General features: G+C 30.8%; 2 protein-coding genes across 4 annotated transcripts; one reads left to right on the forward strand and one right to left on the reverse strand.

Annotated features, from left to right (window-relative positions):
- The first annotated feature begins 11,745 nt into the window (after positions 1-11,745).
- LOC140880766 (putative BPI/LBP family protein At1g04970) lies at positions 11,746-16,899 on the forward strand. Of its 3 annotated transcripts, XM_073285518.1 has the most exons (7): positions 11,785-11,802; positions 12,581-13,090; positions 14,166-14,305; positions 14,469-14,820; positions 15,029-15,277; positions 15,771-15,896; positions 16,401-16,899. In XM_073285518.1, exons 2-7 carry the CDS (start codon positions 12,683-12,685, stop codon positions 16,581-16,583), a joined length of 1,458 nt encoding a protein of 485 aa, XP_073141619.1. In that variant the 5' UTR covers positions 11,785-11,802; positions 12,581-12,682; the 3' UTR covers positions 16,584-16,899. The 3 variants fall into 3 exon arrangements, with proteins under 3 accessions (XP_073141627.1, XP_073141610.1, XP_073141619.1); XM_073285526.1 differs by lacking the exon at positions 16,401-16,899 and adding an exon at positions 15,594-15,659 and having other exon boundaries at positions 11,746-13,090; positions 15,771-15,836; XM_073285509.1 differs by having other exon boundaries at positions 11,749-13,090.
- A 147-nt stretch (positions 16,900-17,046) lies between these two features.
- On the reverse strand, positions 17,047-20,053 carry LOC140880780 (protein HOMOLOG OF MAMMALIAN LYST-INTERACTING PROTEIN 5). Its single transcript, XM_073285540.1, has 6 exons — positions 19,869-20,053; positions 19,657-19,757; positions 19,185-19,294; positions 18,495-18,570; positions 18,211-18,351; positions 17,047-17,946 (listed from the first exon to the last, which is right to left on the reverse strand). Exons 1-6 carry the CDS (start codon positions 19,960-19,962, stop codon positions 17,191-17,193), a joined length of 1,278 nt encoding a protein of 425 aa, XP_073141641.1. The 5' UTR covers positions 19,963-20,053; the 3' UTR covers positions 17,047-17,190.
- Positions 20,054-23,134: the final 3,081 nt, after the last annotated feature.

Raw genomic sequence — 23,134 nt, forward strand, 5'->3', positions numbered from 1 at the left:
TAAACACAACAAAAATCTATATATGATTTAAAAGATTCATCCATATATCTTTGAAAGATACCTGGTGCTTGTTTAAGTCCGAAAGGTAATACAGTCCATTGATACTGTCCTTTTGGACAGCTGAATGTTGTAAGTAATTGTGTTTGTGGTTCTAGTTGAATTTGTCAGAATCCTGATTTACAATCTAAACTGGAAAAATATTTCATTTCTCCTATATAAGATAGTAAATTATTCTTATTTGGGATATAATATTCATCCATAATTGTTGCTTTATTCATCTTTCGATAATCAATTATCATTCTTTTTTTATCAGTATCTTTCTTACTGACATAAAAGGCTGGTGAAGAGTGTGGACTTTTACTAGGGATGATTATCTTAAGTTTTAATAATTCTTGAACTTCTTTTTCAAATATTTTTACATCATCCATGTTATATCTTCTTGGTGCTTCACGGATTGTGATATTAGGGTCTTTGAGTTTTACTGAAGCAATGAATTGTTTTATTTTCTTAATTTTGTCCTGAGGATTTTCAGAACATATATCATGAAATTTCCTCATGATTTCTTTTTCAGGATTAATAGTTAAAATATTTTCTATTTTTAGTTCTATTGGATTTGTATTTTGTTTATGAAAATTCTTTGTAAATCCTTAATTTCCTACGCGAAATGCTATTCGTATTTTGGGAATGTAAATCATTGATGATCCTTTGTTTAAAGTTATGTGATCTTCAAATTGTGTAAAGGGAAGATATTCTCTTAAAAAGTTATTTCCAATTATAATGTCCATTCCTGATTCTATTTGATATATAATGGGTATTACAAATTTTGTTTTTTCTATTTCTATTTTTAATTTTTCTGCTACTGTATTAAGCATGATTATTGATATATCTCCTATTCGAACTTTAAATCCTTTATCATATTTCTTCCAATAATGATTTGGAAGTATATGTTTGCTTCCTAAACACATACTTGCTCCTGTATCAACATAAGCATGTATATGATATGGTTTATGTTCTTTGATTTTAATTTGAATTTTTATATATATACTATTTGGATTAGTTTTGTTTTTATTATCCATTCTTTCATTTTTTTTAAGAGATAAGAGTAAAATTGGTATTTAGAAACAAAAATTTCTCTCTCCAGGGAGTTGAAAGTAAGTTTTATTTATGTAGGGATTTATAAATAAGTTATAAAGTGGTTTAGAGAGTGATTGGCAATTAACCCAAGTATAAAACGGACATGAGCTCTAAATTATAAACTTATGAGCCTCTTTTTATCATTCTAAATAAATTTCCTGATGATAATAATAAAAAAACTTTTAAAAAAATTTTGAGTACAGCCATAAAAACTAATCGCAGTCTAGGGTCTCCTCCATCGATGGAAAAATCTGGAATTTTTTATTTTTGTCCCTTAGATTCTGGGCCTTTTGTAATTACCCATATGCCTATAAATGGAAATACCATTCTTTATTTCTTCTGTTAAAAAAGGAAAATATTTATATATATATATAACTACTTCAGAGTTCAGACATGCACAAAAAACAACTTACATGTATCAAAACCTCACAAATACAATACAAAAATTGAAGGATTGGGCATAGATTATACAAATTCGAAATTATTTTGTAAAATAAACTAAATACCTGTACAAGTGTTTTTTTTTTTTTTTTTTGGGCAAGCCATGCATGACATGGCTACGATCCATCATATTATTCATGTATGCTTTTGCTTATTTAGAACTAATCGCAGGTGGTTTCGAGAATAGATATGCGCAGTGTTTAATTTTCTGCTTACTGAATCAAATCTTAGCTCCAAAGAAAAACCAACATGTCCACAATATCTGCATCAGTTCGGTTTGGTAAACTCGCGACGATTATTAAAAAAAATTGTTCGCCCCGCCCTCGCCCCCAATTGATGCTGTCCATAAGTAGTTTTTGAAATTATTTTTAAAAAGCATTTTGAGCTTTTGTTTCATAAATCTTAAAAAATTTATAAAGAAAAAAGTCAAAAAGTGTTTTATAGAAACAATCTCAAACACTGATAAAATATGAGTATTAATACAACCAAACACATGATATATATTTTTTAGATTAACAAAAAAATAGCTATGAATGAAATTCAGTTTTAGATTGATGGAAATAAATATGATAAAAGAATAGATGATGCGAGCAGTTGAGAGAAAAATGTGAGATAAGTAAGTTGAAGAGAGAGTGTAGGGGTACAAAAGAAAAAAATTGGAAAAATTTACCATGACATCAAAACCGTTAAAATAAGCTACGCATACTTAATAAAATAGTAAATATTATTATTATAAAAATTTATTTTTTAGTTTCGAAAATAAAGATTTTATTTCTATCTTATAAATTTGTATATAATTAATTGATTTTTTTTAATTATGTAATATATACTATATATAAAGAATTTTATATTAAACAAAATATGACACCATCCTTTTTTTCCAAAATTGTACTTATATGGTTATATATATTACTATTTTGTTTTATTTTTTTATTTTGACATTTCAAATTATAGTTTAGTCATTCAAAAATTTTTACAACTATGATATTAATATAAATCATTAACTAAAACATATTATACAAGTACGCAACGCGTACACCGATGCAAGTATAATATAAAAGGTTAATACTTAATAATGGTTGATGAGTCTATGAGTTATAATAAATGTTGATAGTTAGAAATTAATTTATTTGTATTTGTATTTAAGGGTACAGTTCAACCTACTTTAGGAGTATTACCATAATTGTCAATCTAATGGTTCATTGATTAACCACGTCATTTCTCCAATATAAATTATGCTTTACCCCAAAAAAATAAATAAATTATGCTTATTAGATCATTAGATATTTGGACAATAACCTAAAGGTAAGATTTCATTAATCTTACTTAAGTTAATGTCGTGTTTAATTATATATATAAAAAAATTGAATAGCTTATATAAATTACTTAAACATAAATTTAATTTATAAATATTTTCTTGATAAAATAAGAAATAATTATTTTGAGGATATCCTTATAGATAAAATTTAATGTTTGATGAAAAAACCACCCTAGAGGTTCCTATATGACAATAGGGATTTGGACTTAGTTAAGCTCTGCATGACAGTATTTATTGCCATTTAAGGGCTATTTAGGTGACACATCCGTATTCACGACCTTCTAGACTTTTACGAAGAACACAAAAAACATTTTAAAAGTAATAGTTCCACTCTTATAATTTTCTCAAATAAATTTTTTTTTGAAAAAAATCATCGTGAAAACAAAATCACAAAGTTTACGATCATACTTTATGTTATCATTATTTAATTTATTTTTAATATAATTATTATGTTTTTCAAAATTTAGTTAAAAAGAAATATAAACATACATAGATACATGTGTGCATAAAAACTGAAATATATATTTGATTCAATTATATATTTACCATTATCAGATCAAAGTGTTTGAATACTGAATTACCCAGTAATAGATCCAACAAATCCAACTAAAAACCTCTCTCTCGGAAGCTTAGGTTTACTTTCTAATCAATATTTAACATGAAATATGTCGATTTAATCCACATATATTGAAATGTAATATCTTTTTCATTAATCCAATCGAATCAAAATTTATTTCACAAAATTCAACACCGAGAAATATATCATACAAAATTTGTGAATTTACATTAAAAAAAACAATAGTACTTAACAAGTTTTCGTTTAAATATATACATTTCTATAATATTAGAAGAAAACTAAATAGAGAAAATGAACTATATATTATAAACACAATCACGATTCCCATATTTACCATCACATCAGATACCGAACCTAAGAATAGGATCCAATAAATCCAACTAAAAACCTATGTCTAAGAAGCTCACATTTATTTTTTAATAAAAAAATTTAACATTAGATCGATCAATCTATATTACAAAATAATATTTTCGACATAAAACATAATAGTTTTCATTAATTTATTTTACGGAATTAAACATTGAGACAATATTTTATGCAAATTTTGTGGATTTATATATTAAAAAAAAAACATAACTTTTTCAAAGAGGAATGAATTGATAACTTGTGATCTTTAGATGGTGACGTGGCGATAGCATGAATGAAAGATGAGTAATAATTGCTCCCACAACCGCCCATCACCCGACACCTACTACCCACCACCATAAATCTCCAATGGATGTTCCAAAAAATTATTCATAATTCTCATCACAAAAACTTTACATAATTTCCACACATTTTTTTTTTCTCCTTCCACCATCCCACCCAGAATTTTTACAGAAAAAAACTTTTTAACCAGCAAGAATAATCATCAATGGATGTGGAAGCATTACCATTAGCATCGAAGAAGGAGCGTAAACTCACCAGGAAACGAAGAAGGAAATACATATGCTTGTGTTTGATCGCCTTCGTGTTGGGCCTGGGCCTGCTCTTCCTCATCCTGGGCCTCACCGTCTTCAAAGCCAAGCGCCCCACCACCACCGTCGATTCAATCACCCTCTCCGACGTCGATTTCTCCGTCGACGTCCTCCGCCTCCGCGTCTCCCTCAACCTCACGCTCGACACCGACGTCACCGTCCGGAACCCCAACCGCGTCTCCTTCAAATACACCGACAGCACCTGCTACCTCAGGTTCAAGGGGAACGACGTCGGAGAGGTCCCCGTGCCGGCCAGCCGCATCGGCGCGCGGGACACACGCGGATTGAACCTGACCTTGTCTCTGATGGCGGATCGATTGCTTTCCAACTCCGATTTCTACTCCGACGTGGTCTCCGGCACGCTGCCGCTGCAGACGTACATCAGAATCTCGGGGAAGGTTAGGATCCTGTTCAATATTCACGTAGTGGCGTACAGCACCTGCGATTTGGTGATCGATCTCAGGAGTCAGAGTATAGCGAATCAAACTTGCCATTACAGAAGCAAACTATAGATATGGATGGATTTTTCCCAGCTAGGGTTTTTCGATCAATTTCCATTCTTGATAATAATGATGGGCTCCATTTTGTATATGGCCGTATGGATTAGTTCCACATATTTGGTCGGTTTGTTCGGAATCTTTGGATACGTGATATAATATCTACTCGTTGGAGTTCGTAAATTCTCTCTTTAAGTCCTTGTAGTTACACGATCTCGTATATTTATATTAGTACTATTTTGTTCGGTGTTATATAGTTTACATGGAATTTCATATTTCAATTAGGTAGTGTTTGTCAATTTGTGAATAAAATCTCCATAATCACTTAATTTTAGAGGTTGCAAACACTACCTTAGTCTAGATAAGAAATTCGTGTGAGACGATCTCATGCTCGTACAAAGAGCAAGAGTTTTGTGTTCGATAATATTTGTCATTGAAGGAAATCTTTGACAATACAATGGTACACTTTACACTTGTAAGTAACAACGAGTAACATTTTTGTGAGACGGTTTCATCCGTGAAACGGGTTAACCTTACACATATTTATAATAATAAGTAACATTTTTGACATAAAATGTAATATTTTTTAGAGTAACACTCCTGTGAGACGGTCTCATCTGTGAGACGGGTCAATCATATCCATATTTATAATGATAAGTAATATTTTTGACATAAAATGTAATACTTTTTAATGGATAACCCATATAAGAGATCCGTCTCAAAAAATGAACCTTGAGACCGTTTCATAGGAGTTTTTGCCTATTTTTTAATGGATAACTCATATAAGAGATTCGTTTCAAAAAAATGACCCTTGAGAGCGTGAACTAGATTTATTTTATCTTAAAAAAAGTTTTTTTTTAAACGATCTTATTTTAGAGAAAGTTATTAATTTTTTAAATCAAAATGATATATGAGAAAATGAAATATGAAAGAATAACGTATGAAGTTAGTTAGTAGATAGTAATAGAAAATATTGATATGTTTTCGAATCTTATTCGATGTTATTTTAAATATCTTGGTAAGAACATCAATTACATAAAATTATAGTTACGTTTTTTTCAAGTAATTAATTCACATGGTTTATACGAAATATATATTGGTATGACATCCAACATGACAATGTTAATTAAGTCGTAGAATAATTAATAGTATGGCTACTTGGAGAGTGTGGGCAATAACCCTATTCAATAGGGCTTAACTGATTTTTTTTAGGGTAAAAAAAGAAATAGGTGAATTAAATACAATTAAATATATTCCATACACGATGGACACAGGTAGGCATGCATGGAAACTAAATATCAAACCTAACAGGGTTGGTTTAAATATTTTCTCAGTTGCATTTAAATGTCGAACCAAATTATACGAGTTAGTCTATGCTACATTGAAAATATTTTTCTCTTTATTTTAATATCATCACAATGATTCTTATATTTTTTTTATATGGAAATTGAAATATGTGTTGATTATTCAAAAACTAATATTTGATAACGTCAGGAGAAATACTCCAAATGCAGTATAAAATAATCTAAATTAGACTGTTATTTAGATTCTATATATATTTTGTCGGCTGCATTTAATATATATATATTTAATTTTATAAGTATTTGAAATTTACTTCAGATTCTTTGTTATTTTCAAGCTGAACATACATTTTAAAAATCTATTTAATTTAATAATACGCGTAAAAAAATATCTAATTAAGTTTAACTAATTAATATGGAATCTTTTCGAGAAATGTTTTTTTTTTCCGGCAATATGTTGAAAAATTAGAGAGAAAAATCCACTGATTCTCGTCACGGTCACATTAATCTAAAATAATAAGATCATTCTTTTTCCATTTCTTTTTCTTTTTTGAAAAAAAGCTTATTGGCATTCTTTTTTAAGAAAAAAAAATCCTTTTCATAAAAGAGTGGATGAATTTATATTAAAAAAATAACTTTTTCAAATGAAATAATAGTTTTCAGTGAAAAACAATAATTTAACATAAAAATTGATATTTTTTTTGTCAAAATTCAATCTTACAAAATTATCCGTGAGGCTATCTCGTACAATTTTTGTGAAATAAAATTTAGTGCATAAAGATTTGGATATTTAACGTATCAAATTAAGAAGATGAAACAAAATATTTTTATTTTGAATATATGTTCATGAGTTTGTTTAATTCACACACACACGTATATAATATAGTATTCGATATCTTTCACCATTACTATACTTTTATTTTATTACTAGTATTTCACTCGTGCGATGCACGGACTATATCTTGTGTATAATATAAATAAATTTGAATCAATGAAAATATTGACTATACAATTAAAATGTTAATAAATTTAATTTTACAATGAGTAATAAGAATAATAAGATTAAAAAATTACTTTTTAAAACGGCAAAAAAGTTCAGCACACTCTATCCCAAAGTAAAAAAACTATATTTTCAGTGTTGTCAACAACTCTTACTTGTATATTGAACCTAATGAAAGAATGATTCAAAAATAAGTTTCATTAAATAATCAATGTAATATATGCAAATTATGATATTTTTTTTTTTAGCAACCCTCGTAGTTCCTTGACTATCGAAATGGTCACATTTTTTCACAGTAAATTTTTTCACCCACTGCATTGAGTTTCTTAGAACATTTTTTGTATGACAAATACCATCAATTTTCATTTGATTCCACGAATACTATTTTTATAGATATCCAAAAACTACCTACCTGTAAACAGTATAAATAAATATTCAATTACAAATACTCATATTATTAAAAAAAAAATCAATCACATTCGCACCTCGTCGTTTTCAGACGATTGTTCTATATATAGACCTGAAAATATTCTTTGAATTTCTAAGTTTTTTTATAAAAGTTCGGGCACATGGCAATGACATTGTGTTGATTGAATTCTCTGGAGTACTGCTTGTGGTGATCCTAAATCCGAAAAGAAATTGATTTTATGTAAATTATCAAAATAAATTTATTAGAATTTTAAACAAAATGAAGTAATATAAGAGTAATATTACCTGTTTAAAAATTCCAGAATTTCGCGTATTCACCTTTTAACATCAATTTGTTGACATAAAATGTATTTGAAACACCTACTTAATTCACCTTTATATCTTCTTGCACGATACATTTGAAGAACCACAATCACCGACTCATCACCAATTGTATTAAAAAACATCATCATTTCATCTACGAAACTTTCCAGCAAAGTGCATGGTAACTTGTTGTGCCTAAAAAATTATAAATATACATAGAATATATCTACATTAAAATTTCTTATGTCCAAAAAAATGTTAGATTATAAATACTTTTACACTAAATCTTCAATGGAAAAATCAATTATCTTTGTAGGACGTCCATTGATTTCTCTGTTTTAGGGTTGTCACTTGAAATCATTACAACAATCACATATAAAAAAACACACAATGATCAATAAACACATTAATATTTAATAATAAAATGCTAACATCATTTAAATTCACGAAACTTCAAAAATTAAACATACCAAAAATTTTATTTTCATCGATGATTTCTGTGCTTGTCAAATCTTTGAAGTTCTTGAATTCAAATATCTTTGACGGAAAATTATGATCTTTTATTTCGCATACATTTGTTTTGTTGATGAGATTAATTTTGTATATGCTCGAGGTGGTTTTGATTTTCATTTTATTTTGTGCAACGATCATGTCTTTGATGACATAAAAACGTATTTCTTTGAGTATTGGCCTCAATTTGTCAATGACATCATATTTTATGGTTGCATGTATGCGTGTTCCCTGGAAGCGAGAAAAAACATAACAAATCGAAGTTAGATTGATGATAAATTTAAATCGCAAATATTTTATGTACCTCAACATTTTGGAATATACATTTCATTGTAGCTAGGATCTTCCTTGCTTTTATATGAAGGTAGATCATAAATAACGTATTAATCGTAATTTCAGTGCCCAATACCAATCTGAAAGATTTATTTCACGAATAACTTTGAACAACGGTGACATTTGGTGAGTATCGAGTGGAAACTATGTTGTGATTTTTTGATTGAAGTTGAAAATATAATTATATTTATACAATAATTGTGCTCAATTCAATATTGGAAATGTTCTATATTTTTGATAATTTTTAGATTTTGTTGTATTTAAGAATGAGCCGAGAAGTTAGTAGTGATTGTATAGTTTTAATAACGGTAGTGATTTTGTATGCTTTTAATTACGGAATTATAGATAGTGATTTTGTATAGTTTTAATTACTGTTTTTATATTTTTATATGTTTTTTATACGGAATTAAAAATAAAAATATTATTTAATTTTTAATTACATAATATTGTGATTAGGTTTGGAATTTGAATGTTTTGTAAAGATTCAACCCTAATCAAAATATGCCAAATATAAAATAACTGATTTAATAATTTGTAGAAGTATGATTTTTTTAAGTCAATCTTTTTTTTAATGTTTAGAATAATTTAAATAATATTCTGTAATTTTAATTTAATTAGATATATATATATATATGAAAAATTATGGAATGTTTAATTATATAAATAGATGAAAATATTATGGAATATTCTATATTTTTGTTATTTTTTTGATTTTGTAGTATTTAAGAACGGGCCAAAAAGTCAATAGTGATTTTTTATAATTTTAATTACGGTAGTGATTTTGTATAGTTTTTAATTACGGTAGTGATTTTGTATAGTTTTTAATTACATGAATATTGTGATTAAGTTTGGAATTTGATTTTTTTGTAAAACCCAAACTAATCAAAATATTCCAAATATAAAATAATTGATTTAATAATTTTTAAAAGTATGATTTTTTAAAACCATCTTTTTCCGTTTTTGTTCTGAAAAATTCCATTTTCGAATCTTAGATTGAATTTTATTTTAAATGTTTATTTGTGATTTTTAAATTTTTTTTGAAGCAAATATTATCAAAGGAATGCTGAAATCAGGGAATAATATAAATAATATTGTGTAATTTTAATTGGATATATATATATATATATATATATATAAATATATGCCAATATTACTTAATGTTTAATTATATAAATATTGTGATTTAATTCCGTAATCAAAATCGGAAATATTTTATATTTTTGTTATTTTTAAGATTTTATTGTATTTAAGAATGGACCGAGAAGTCAATAGTGATTTTGTATAGTTTTAATTACGGTTGTTATTTTGTATGATTTTTTATACGGAATTAAAAATGCAAATATTATTTAATTTTTAATTACATAATATTGTGATTAAGTTTGGAATTTGAATGTTTTGTAAAGATTCCTGCCTAATCAAAATATGCCAAATATAAAATAACTGATTTAATAATTTGTAGAAGTGTGATTTTTTTAAATCAATCTTTTTTTTCGGTTTTGTTCTGCAAATTTTTATTTTTCGAATTTTAGGTTGGGTTTTATTTTAAATGTTTATTTACGATTTTTAAATTTTTTTTGAAAACAAATATTATCAAAGGAATGCTGAAATCAGATAATAATGTAAATAATGTTGTGTAATTTTAATTGGATATATATATATATATATATATATATATATATATAAATAGATGCAAATATTATGGAATGTATATTAATATTGTGATTTAATTTCGTAATCAAGATCGGAAATGTTTATATATTTTTTATTTTTTAGATTTTATAGTATTTAATTAATTACGGACTGAGACATATTTCATGATTTTGTATGGTTTTTATTTACAAAATTATATATATATATATACACAAAGATTACGAAAATATACATAAAGACTACGAAATTATATATTTGTATATAAATATATGTAAATATTCATACGTAATTAAAAAATAATATATAATTTACGAAATGATGTTTATATGTTTATATATATATTTATGTTTACATTTATATTAAAAAATTTTCGAATCTTTGGAATTTGTTTTAAATAATTCATGATTTTCAAAAATATTTTTAAAAATAAATATTGTAAATATACATGTATGTATATAAAAAAATATATGTATATAAAAAGATGCAAAGATTATGGAATTATTAATGTATATATATATGTATATAAAAAGATGCAAAGATTTTGTAATTTTTAATTAAATGAATATTGTGATTTAATTATGGAATGTTTGATTTCCGTTTTTAACAATATGATTTTGGCGGGATTTTGCCAAAAATATCAAAAACTCAGTTATTATATATATATAGATATAGATTATATAAAAATGCAAGTATTTACTTGCAAGATATGACATGGTTCCATAGCGTGCTGGATTTGCGAAATCCAGCAATACAATTTATATGTGACATAAATTGACATATTAAAATAGCTCCACGTACACTTAAAAATTTAAAATAAGTTACCAGTTCCTTAAAATAAAATAATAACAATGATAATAAGTTATCAGTCAATGTCATGATAACTAATAAATATATGTATATCAAATGGTTTTTATTGCTATTCAGCCAAACATGCACCATTTAATTCATTTCCCCGTATTTTCTTTGCCACTAAAATGAAAAAAAAAAAAACAAAAAAATAAAGTAGTCCTCCTCTAGATCGAATAAAATATGCTTGATTTTTGTAAAAGTAAATTTTGTTTTGAAAATTTCACCAATTTTTCATCTATTTGGTTTGTTTATGTTCGACATTAAAATAAAAGGTTGTGTTATATGTATAATAAAAATTACACAAAATTACACATGATTTTTTTAATATTAAAATAATTTTGTAATTTCAAAAACATGAAATCCATGAAAATTTTCTAAAATATAAACCATGTCCGTGTAATGTAGATGCTGCCATTTTCAATAACCCTCCTCGCTTAGGCTTTTGGTTTTTAGTTCGTGATTCTCTTGGACTTCTTGTGGCTGCTATTTATTAGAGTCTCCCAGGTACTTTCAATTCGATCTTGGCATAAGCTTTGAGTGTTCGGGAGGTGCTTTGTTGGTAAAAAGATCTAAATTTCTCGAATATCATAGTTGAGTTCGATTTACTTTTTGTTGTTGATGTCTTCCAGACGGTTTTCTTTTGATATGCTTCTAGTTTGAGTTTTATTTTAGAGGATTGTGGGTTCCAAGCTCCGGAACTACTTTCATGCTCATTTGTTTTTATCCGTAGATCAACCAATCAGCCGCCTCATTCTTTAGCAAGAACGACTCGTTTTATATTTGGTTGTGAATATCGAATTATCGCCTTCCCTTACTTTTGATATAATTTTTTTTGTCTAGTAATGAATTTGTTTAAATTAAAAAAACAAAACAAAACAAAACAAATTAACTAAGAAATTGTTTGCAATTACTAAAAAAAAATTATTGTTAGCTTTTGACTTAAAAAAAATCATTTTTGTGTGTTTCTTAAATCTAGATTATGTGTTAGCTTATGCTTAACTTAATAGAAATCTAAAAGCTAGTTATGTGATGATTATGATTCCAAAAGTAATTCTAATAAGAAGATCATTGTTAAAATCACTCTAATCACTTATTTATTAAACATTACCCAACTTTGATTTTTAAATTTTCACATTTGTTTCCAAACACTACCAACTTTTGATTTTTCTTAACTTTTTATAATCTATAAATTAAACAATCTATTGCAAACGCTCCTTAAATATAGCATGTCGTGTAAAATACAAATTCCAAGAATATACTGTGTAAATTCAACGATCTGCAGTTAGCAATGCCATCTGCTATCTCGTACCAGCTTCACCGACTCGCCCGCAATCAATTCATTCCCCTCCATCGAATCCCCACTTCTTTCTTGTGATAATTCCAAATGGTTCGCTCAGCTGTACCTTTTCTGCTGTTCTTGATTCTCACCTCTTCCTGCATCCGTACTCAATCAGCCGAAGAAGGCCACATCGAAGTGAGATTATCCAACAAGGGTCTTGCTTTTTTTAAGGATTTATTGATAAAGAAGGCGGAGTCCTCGCTAGTTCCACTCGAGCTGCCCGATATCGAGAAATCCGCGAAAATCCCAGTTGTGGGTAAAGTTCATATGGCTCTTTCCAGTATTACTATCGAAACAATCGATGTGATTTCGTCTACTGTGCAAACTGGAGATTCCGGGATTGTTATAGCTGTTTCTTGGGCCACTGCAAATTTGAGTATGGATTGGAGCTATTCCTACAAGACATGGTTACTTCCGATTAGCGTTTCTGATGAGGGAACTGCGAAAGTTCAGGTATTTTCTTTGGTAAAAGTGACTTTCTTTAATTTGATCCTCCTTCTATTGAATTTATGCTCTTACTTCAGGCTATCTACTCGAATTTTTTAAGTGTTCCACTGCCTCCTTCATTACTCGAAATATATTTGACCATCAGACTTTCTGAAGAAATGCAAATTAATCCTAAAAGTCGAGTGAAAGCTCTGTCATTTCAAATGATGCTATTATGGAAATTGGTTGTGCAATAAGTTAAACATGCTAATTAGGAAAATACAAAATAAGAATGGGCAAATATGTTGGCTTTGTACAGTTGTGTTTGAACATTTCAGAAGTGAAAGGCATATTAGTTTTATTTTCAAAATATCAGAAATGTTAACAAAGCAAAAAAGAAAATCAGCAGCAAAATAATTTGAAAACTACTTTTATGCTGAAATGGTTATGAAATAATAGTTTTTGGCTTAACAAAGAAACTTAGAGGAAAAAAAGTTTTGCACGAGATCATTACAGTATTAAATAGCAAATAGTTACATAACAAAAATAGCAAAATGCAATTCCTTGCATGCTATAGGACCACTTATCTTATGAGGTAAAATAACTTGTAGAATTATGGGATCCAATACCTAATAATTTCGTAATAAAAAATTGCTTGAAGAGGTCCATCTCTTGCTTTAATCTAGATCATCTTTGGGATACACACAGTTCCTTCCTCATGTGTAGCCAAAACGAATCCCCTGGTTTGAATACTACTTCCTGGCACACCATATTGTTTTGATTCATGTTCTGCTTCGTCCGCTTCTTAATCTGTTGGCAAACATGCTAGTGTTACTTTCTCACTGACTCAGTTTTCTATTCCCATTATGAATACAAGTGATGTTGATAACTTGATATGAAAGTTTACATTCTAGGTTTATAACTCAGAAAATTATTATCTCTACCTAGTTATAGTTGACCACTTTGTTATGTGAATTGGAAAATGTTAAGACCTTTTTTTTTTTGCACAAATTGTTTGTTAGCATATTCTATTGTCTTGTAAATCATGTAACGATGACTGTTGATCTCTTCACTGAAATTGATGAATTTTGGCCCATCTAAGGTTGAAGGCATGGACATCGGCCTTACCCTCAGCCTGACTACCGTACAAGGATCTCTAAATCTGGATGTTTTGGATTATGGTTGTAATGTGGATGATATTTCCATAAAGTTGGATGGAGGAGCTTCATGGCTTTATCAAGGGTAATTTTATTAATGATCTTTTGCTCTCTGAGGATTGATGGCATATTCTCTTATAGTCTTATTCCATCACATATACTGGATATCTAACAAATTTCAGCAGTCTAAATTTTATATACTGTTACTTCTATTTCTTTAGAACCCTTTTCCTTTTTTTGTTTTCCAGGTTGGTAGATGCTTTTGAGGGTAAAATTAGCTCTTCCATTGAGAATGCCATTTCTAAGAAACTAAAAGATGGAATTGTAAACATTAATTCCATATTGCATTCACTTCCTAAAGAAGTACCGGTAGCTCATATTGCCACTTTGAATGTTACTTTTGTTGATGACCCTGAACTGGCTGACTCGTCACTTGACCTTAAAATCAACGGTTTATTCTCTCCAAAGGATAAAGAAGAATTAACCAGCGAATATCATAGATCATCACAATCTACTTTATTGTTCAAGACGGTGGATAAGATGGTTAGAATCTCATTGCATGAAGATGTTCTGAACTCAGCATCATCTGTTTTCTTTTATGTAAGTTTTTAGTTTATGTTTGAATAGCCTTGGATTTGAAACCCATAGTTTTCATTTGTCATTTTAAAACAGCATAACATAAAAATAATTGGTTTCGCATATTTGTTTTATCTAGCATTAATTGGCTGGTTGTGCACTTGTGCTGATAAAATTGAATGATGTGACTTGTCTCTTCTTTTACCCAATTAACAATTGGTTTTTGTATCAGGCTAACAAGATGCACTGGGTTGTTGATAAAGCACCAAATCAATCTTTCTTGAACACAGCTGGGTGGAGATTTATTGTTCCCCAGTTGTACAAGATGTACCCAAATGATGACATCTGTTTGAATCTTTCAGTATCTTCTCCTCCTATCCTTAAAATGGAAAAGCAGCAGCTTAAGGCATTACTTCGCTTAGATGTGGTGATTAATGTCTTGGATGCAGATGAAGTGATACCAGTTGCATGTATTTCAGTGGTAAGCATATTCAAACTACTGCGTCGTCTTCAGTTCTATGTATTTCTTTGTTCTTGATTATTTGATGTTTTCTTCCTTCAGTTGGTTTCTGCTGGTAATTTGTTTCCTAGTTTGAGCTATTAATAGAGAATTTGAATCCAGTTAGTAAGTGCATTGGCATGCAGTGTGATGCAGTTTTGAACTCCAAATTATTTCATGGTCCTTGGTGCATGTCTTTATTAGAAATTTGTATTTCAATGGACTGTTTGTGTGCAATTTTCCGAAGGAAGAAATGAAAGTTTTAGCCTTCAGTGATGTGGCTAAATATGGTTAATAGGCAAGGGTGCACAATTGACTTCAAAGATTCATTCTGAATGCCTACCGACTGGTAACATTCTGCTAGGTGATCATCTATTTGTGCACATACATTTTGAGAAATTGTAAAATTTTCTCGCTTCTCATTTAATACCTTTCTATATCCGTGATTGAAAGTATGAAGCTCTGTTCGGTGCAGGTTATCAACGCTTCTGTATATGCAGAAATTTCGAGAAACTCTGTGGGTGGTAGCATAACATTAAATAACTTAACCATGTCTCTCAAGTGGAGCAAAATTGGTGACTTGCACATGCATTTGATCCAGGTAGTGTTAACATATTCTTATTCATCTGATTGATTTCATTATCATCAAATGTTTAGTAGCAAAATGATGCATTATATCTCACCTTTGTGTCCCTATTGTGCTGTTAATGCCATTACCATGCCGCGGATAATGTATTACCCGATTTCCATAAGCACCAAGAAACGAAAAAAAAAACCACAACTGGATAAGAACCAATTGGTTATTTATTACATGAGTTTACTGCCACTTCAAGGGACATTTTCTTCTTTAATAAAAAAAAGGTTGACCCCGAATGCGGGGGTTTCTCGGAGCATACCCCCACAATATTTCAGCAGGGAATATGCTTCACACGAGGATCGAACCAGCAACGCTGGGGAATCTCTTCCCATGTCACCTCAGCCTTACCAACTCGCTTATGCCCTTGTGGGCACGTTTTCTTCTTTTATTTATGATGATGTGGCTGGCAACTGTTAACAAATACTCTTCCCTTGTATTTAATCGTAGGACCTTTTTGTTTGTTTGCAGACTTTTGTATCCACCATGATGGATACATTAATCTTACCTTATGTAAATGTAAAGCTCGACAAGGGATATCAGCTACCGACTTTCCATGGTTACGAGCTTCAATATGCTCAAATTTTCTGCAGAGACTCCTGGCTTGCAATATACAGTGATTTAGGATCTGTGAAGCAGTTGGATTTTGTTTAGTTGCTGCTTTAGAGAACCAGACATGTTGCATTAAAAGAGTCATTCGCGTGAGAGTGGGAGAGCACCAGTTCAAGGGATGTTCTCTCCTAGGATCGATTGAAAATTATTTGCATGAATGTGATGCTCGTGTAACATAAATCTTTAGCTGGTTCGCACAAGCCTTGTATATGTGTAGTTGGTAGTGTATGTGTTCCCTTTGTAATATGGCTCGATGTAAATGTGTAGACTCGATATGAAATGTGTTCATGTTATGAATGAAAGGTTGATAAAATGTTTAAGCCTTGGGATAAAATATGTTAGCTTGATGATTTGGGACATTGTTTTGTTTTTGTACGATTTAAAAATCAAATCACATATTCTATTGGCTTCTAAAAACAGATCATCAAACGGATTTCCATTTTTCAAAATCGCTTAAACCAGTCGATTCTGAAGCAGATGAAAGTACGTCGTGACAAAACTACTCTACACTATCGTGCAACCAAACAGGCTACTCAATAATTTCGCAAGTGAATATGCAATTTTCGAATATAAGTTCAATGCCGGGCACCCAGTTCACAAGCAGAACAAGCAAACATCAGTACCATATCATAAAATGTGACAACAGGATTCAGTGTCCAGATTGTGGATTTGTCAATAACTCAAGGGATTTCTTTAGGTGTTCAACGGCAGTAACGACGTCATCAAATGCCAATGCCCCAACTGCAAACCTTGCCGCTTTGTGTGCCTCAGCAATTTTCTCAGGTGGAGGCTGGTAATTGCTGTCATATTGATATTTCTGCGTAGTAGCTGGTGAAATTTCTGAAATACTACCATTTCTCCCACTCAAATTGTATTGAGCATTTGACTGATAGTTTGTTGTGCTGGAAGGTGGAGGCGAATTGGTATAGGTCGTATCAGGACCTTGATAATAAGAGGGGATATGAGATGGAGCAGTAGGAAGGCTGCTGTCCGCAAAACTTGGGTATGACTGGAAATTTGGACAAGAATATGAGGGGACATCTTGTGAAGGGTAGTGTTGTGGCGGGTGAGGTGGTGGTTCTTGTTGATATGGTTGATGCTGATATGTTTGAGAATAAATAGAATGATCAGGACCGTTGTTTGAAGGAGGTTGATGAAAATTCTCTGATGGGTAAGTGTCAGTGGGATAATGAGGTGGTGGTGGTGGTGGTGGTGGTGGTGGTATGTTCGGAGGTGGTTGATTTGCAACATTAGAAGGTTGTGGTGAGATATGAGGAGAATTATCAAAATTAACTTGATGGTGTTGGTGAGGCGATGGATCAGAATCTGGCGCAATGCTTGTACTGTGATCTCTTCTGGTTGGGTCAAATCTGATGGCGGAATCACTCCTGTTTAATTCAAGATCCTGCGCCATAACAGAGCTCAAAAAAATTATAAAATCAAACCAGATTGATATGGAGCATATAATTGCTATAGTTTGGGAAATGACTGACAATCTGATCGGAAAACAAAAACGCAAAAGAATATTGCTGGAACACAAAAAAGAAATTATAGTAAAAATTGGCAGGCAGTACCTTTAGCATTGACAAAAGCCGAAAAATATGTGCATTTTGTGATATATGTCAAGAAAAAATGGGTCACAATTGAGACAATATAAAAAATCACATACGTATTCACTGCTGGATGCACCAGATGGTACCGATAGATCGCTATCTCCACCAGGAGGGCCTGGCAGAGGCTTCTTCCCTTCTTTTATAGCCTTCCTTATATCTGCCGCTTTCCATGCTGCATACTTCTGTTTCTGCTCAAGCTGCAGGAGGGGGGAAACACAAGAAAACAGGGGAAGAAAAATGAAAAACATACAGTAGAAGAAATCTACACGATAAAGTGTCTGAAACCCAATGCTTGTCAATAACTTATGATGTAGATTCAGAAATGCCGTGGGAAACTTACATCGGGCTGAGGTTCACCAAATTGGTTCAGGATTTCAAAGAAAATGCTTGCAGCATAGAAAGTTTTTGCCGTATTCCTGCAACAAATGGAGGATAGTTAGCAACTAAGAAGGAAAGGAAATATCAAATAACTTCCAAATCAATTGCATCAATAGATAATAGTTCAAAAAACCCAAAAATAAACTTAGGTAAACTACTAATGAACTAATATTTTGACGGCATTGTAATGTCTTGTCTTGGTACTTCTGTGAGCCAGTTACAAGCATAACACATTAGAGCACTTAGCAGTTAGACACACATGCATTCATCATAATCACATGAGATATTTCTAGTGATTAAACTACGATTAAAGATCCCAACCAACACAAACTGATGAAGTGCAAAATGCAACTGCACACCATTTTCTAGTTTTTCACAAACAAACATTTATTTTGAAATATAACCATGAACCCAAAATATTCTGTTACCCCAAAATGAATGACGCCTAATGCATCATTTATATATTATTGTATAGCCTTGCGTTGATGCTAAACCTGAACTCATCAAACAACTCAGGATTGGGTACAAAAACACCAAAACAAACAAAAAAAACTCTGCAGGAAAATGAGAATAATTTTCATTCAATTTCAATGATAAGTCCAAAAGTATAACACAAACATATCACTAATTAAAAAATAAGTGGAGGTCATACAAATCAGCTCGGTTTGCTCTGTCTTGCTTGTCTGCCTTTGCAAAAACATTCAAGCCGAATCCCTCCACATGTAGCTGATCATCAGGGCCCAGAGTCAAAGACTTCTTATCCTACACAAGAACATATGTGAAAGATAACAAAGAATGAAATCCTCGAATGGTAGCATCACTGAATTGATGTTTATCATATTCATATATATCCCTCAAGGCATAGTTTCAATCATCTAGCACGAAACAAACTGAGAAAAACCAAGTCACAACAACTTAATGATATAAATCAAGCAGGTGAAATCTGAATGGAAATTCTCGTTCCTATAACACATACAAAAAAAAAAAAAAAAAGACTTTGTATCTCCATTTCGATCCATCACCAATGATCGCCAGGTCTTCCATGGCCACTGCAGTAATCAACCTCCAAAAACTACAAGATAATAATTCGGAAACCAGTAAATTTACTCAAACTAGAAGCGAACCTTTTCCAGCTGTTTCATGAGGGAAACAAGGAGAGCGTTGGTAGTCTTGGTACGCTCGCTCTGAGGAATCTTCAAACCTCGTTCCATGGCGTACAACCGACCTGTACCAATAACATAACATCCAACCAAACAAATTAACGAACTCGGAGGCACGATCATCCAATCGAGACCTTGATCATAAAACAAAATTAGGGTTCAAAACAGGAAGTTACAGTAGTAAGCGACGAGTGGTTCGTGTTTCTGCAACTCATCGGCTCGCTGTAGATAAGGCAGCAGAAGCTTCGCCGGTTCGTTGTCGCTCGCCATCGGAATTCAGATTGATAATACGACGTCGCTTGTGTATTTAAATTGGACTATTTTCTTTCCTTTAGCTTAACCGATAAGTAGGCATCATCTCGATTTTGCGTTATTATATATATATTAATAAATTGGTCATTACGGAGGGGTTAACTTGTTGGCAGGCCATATTTGGAAATATTTCTTAAATAATTTCTTAACATTATTATTTCTGCTAATATTTTCCATATTAAAAATCTAGCCGACCTCTATATTGTTATGGTTGAAAATTTCATTTCAAACGGATTTTTCTCGGAGGATCAGGGGAAAAAACGATGGTTCAATAAAATATATGAAAATAATCTCCTCGTGGTTTGCTGAAATAGGTCGTTTAATACTAGGAAATTACGATAAATAGATCGATTGGTGTGTGTTTCATGGTCGGAGATGGCTATCAAAAGATTTAAAACAACACACAGTGATCAATTAAAAGAATAATAATGTTATATGTAAAATGAAAGCTATATATACATGTCACAATTACATGTTATTGTTGAAATTATAAAGCTATCCTAATAAAAATATCTTTTTTTTTTGGAAAAAAGCCATTTCGGTCCCGTAACTTAGCCTGTTTTTTTTTTAGTCCTTTAATTAGTCAAAGTTCTATATTAGTCTTTTAACTTTATCTTTTTTCCATTTTAATCCTTTAATTAGTCAAAGTTCTGTATTAGACCTCTAACTTTATTTTTTTTCTTTTTTAGTCATTTAACTAGTCAAAGTTTTGTATTAGTCCTCTAATTTTTAAATTTTAGATATTTTGGTTCGATTTTAATGAAATGTTTAATTTTTTTTAGATTTTTTAATTTAAAAGGATACGATCCCACTTGAAAAATTCCACTTAAATTTTACATTATTAAACTGAACTATATAATAATAATAATAATAATAATAATAATAATAATAATAATAATAATAATAATAATAATAATAATAAACCAAAAATCGATTTAATAAATATGTTTTTTATATCTTTTTATCTCAATCAATAACACCAGCCCAAATTAAAAAAAAAAAAAAAACTTTACAAAAATGACCACATTTACACATAAAAAATATCAAATCTCACCAAAATTGCAATGAAGATTTAATCATTAGAGATTTACATTTAAGTTTAAAGATTAATTTTTCATATTTCATGAGAAAAAATAGATATAATGCTCGTAATCATATATTTTTTTACATTTATTTTTTTTAATTCAAAAGATAATTCAAAAATAAATCAATAGAGCTAAATATTAATTCTTTTTTTTATTTTTGCATTGTGAAAAAAACTATTTTCTCAAACAAAAAAACAAAAATCATTCCAAAAGTTGATATAATTAAAATTTCTAATTAAACACCACGATTTTTTACTTTTGATTTTGTTTGTTATTTAAAAAAATTATGAACATATATTTTTCTATCAACATATCAAAATTTATAAAATTAGGTGACATTTTCAAGTAGTATGATTATCTTTTAAATTGAAAATCATCGAATTTTATTTTCTACTCATCAATTTTCGACAAAAAATAGATATTCCAATAAAAATAAACCAATATAGCCAAAATTTAAAAGTTTGAGGACTAGTACAGAATTTTAACTAGTTAAAGGACTAAAAGAGAAAAAAATAAAGTTAAAAGACTAATACTGTAGTAGCCCGTAACCAAAATCAGTAATTAAGAAATTAATCATAAATACTTGGATAGAGTTCGGAAGCTCCGAAGGTGAGTTCGGAAGTTCCGAACAGGATCGGAAGCTCCGATGGCAGGATCGGAAGCTTCGATGGTATTACGTCAGGCATGACGTGTGGCAAGATCGGAAGCTCCGATCAGGATCGGAAGCTCCGATCACCCCTATCCGAAGTCAACTAGTGATATTTTGACACGTGGCAGATCAGGATCTTCGGAAGCTCCGATGGCAGGATCGGACGTTCCGATCGAGGTTCGGATGTTCCGATCGAGGATCGGAAGCTCCGATCGTTGTCTATAAATAGAAGACCGAGAATTCATTTTCAATTGCCAATTCCGGATTTCCTCTCTACTCTAATCGTATTCGAGTTGTTCTAGCCTTCCTAGGCTTGACCCGGGAGTCGTCGAGGCGTTCGATAGTCGTAGCAGAGTTGTGCCCAAGTTCTGGAGGCATCGACATTAAAGGGCTAACGACGGACGAAGGTATAGCTTTTGCTTTCTATAAATATTTAGGAGTATGCAATAGCTTAGTTAAGGCTTTTAGAGCACTTTAATGATAGTAGTATCATTTGGCAGTGTAGAGCAGACTATAGGCGTGGACCTAGAGTTGGTAGAGCTTGCACTGTTTTGAGGTACGAAAGTACTGTTCGAGATATCCTGACTGAGTATGCATGTATTATATGACTGCATGGTTTATATGTCATTGATTTATGCTGCATTCATTTGCATACTGAGCTATCTCCTTCGAGATGTCTGTTAGTAGGGTTTTTCCCTATCCTGTTAGTGGTTGGACTTTCATCGATTTGGGTCCGGCATATCCACTTGTATTATGATATGGGAGCCACCTCCTGAACCGACGGCACAGCGTGCTACATACCAGGGCCCGGTCTGTCTCTGTTATCTGATCCTTGACCTTGAGTTTATAGGGAGTTCACTTTGCATGCATGTATACTCATACTCTCGTACTGAGCGTTTTATGCTCACGTCTCGTACTCTGTGTTTCTGGACACCCTATTCCATGGGGCAGGTTTGCGATTGGACGAGGCGGGTGGATCCAAGAGGGGCTAGTCAGTGGTTGACCAGCTGGAGCTTCGTCTAGGTTTTATTTCTGTTGTTTTGAGGTTGATACAGCTATTCGATTTGGTTGTATATTATTTGGATAAATTACAGATTCCTTTACTTGGGATTGTATAATGTTTATGGTTTCCGCAGTTTTATTCTGATATCTGATTAATTAAGTTAATTGCATGCCTAAGTTCTGTTAGTAGGTGATCCGGGTAAGGGTCACTACAAATACAAAACTTTGACTAGTTAAAGGATTAAAATAGAAAAAAAGATAAAGTTAAAAGACTAATATAGAAATTTGACTAATTAAAGGACTAAAAAAGAAAACAGGCTAAGTTACAGAACCAAAATAGCTTTTTTTCCTCTTTCACTAATATATTTGAGATAATTTTATAATGAGATAATTT

The sequence above is a fragment of the Henckelia pumila genome, chromosome 1 (assembly GCF_033568475.1).
Source record: "Henckelia pumila isolate YLH828 chromosome 1, ASM3356847v2, whole genome shotgun sequence".
In the NCBI taxonomy this organism is placed as follows: Eukaryota; Viridiplantae; Streptophyta; class Magnoliopsida; order Lamiales; family Gesneriaceae; genus Henckelia; species Henckelia pumila.

What these genes read in the sequence shown, in the direction of transcription:
- LOC140880766 (XM_073285509.1), top strand. Translation starts at nt 12,683, where the DNA reads ATGGTTCGCTCAGCTGTACCTTTTCTGCTGTTCTTGATTCTCACCTCT. An exon ending in GCTTCATGGCTTTATCAAGG is followed by an intron (nt 14,306 to 14,468) that starts GTAATTTTATTA and finishes TTTGTTTTCCAG; the next exon opens with GTTGGTAGATGCTTTTGAGG. An exon ending in CAGTTGCATGTATTTCAGTG is followed by an intron (nt 15,278 to 15,770) that starts GTAAGCATATTC and finishes TGTTCGGTGCAG; the next exon opens with GTTATCAACGCTTCTGTATA.
- LOC140880780 (XM_073285540.1), bottom strand. Translation starts at nt 19,962, where the DNA reads ATGGCGAGCGACAACGAACCGGCGAAGCTTCTGCTGCCTTATCTACAG. An exon ending in TCATGAAACAGCTGGAAAAG is followed by an intron (nt 19,295 to 19,656) that starts GTTCGCTTCTAG and finishes GTTCTTGTGTAG; the next exon opens with GATAAGAAGTCTTTGACTCT. An exon ending in AGAGCAAACCGAGCTGATTT is followed by an intron (nt 18,571 to 19,184) that starts GTATGACCTCCA and finishes CATTTGTTGCAG; the next exon opens with GAATACGGCAAAAACTTTCT.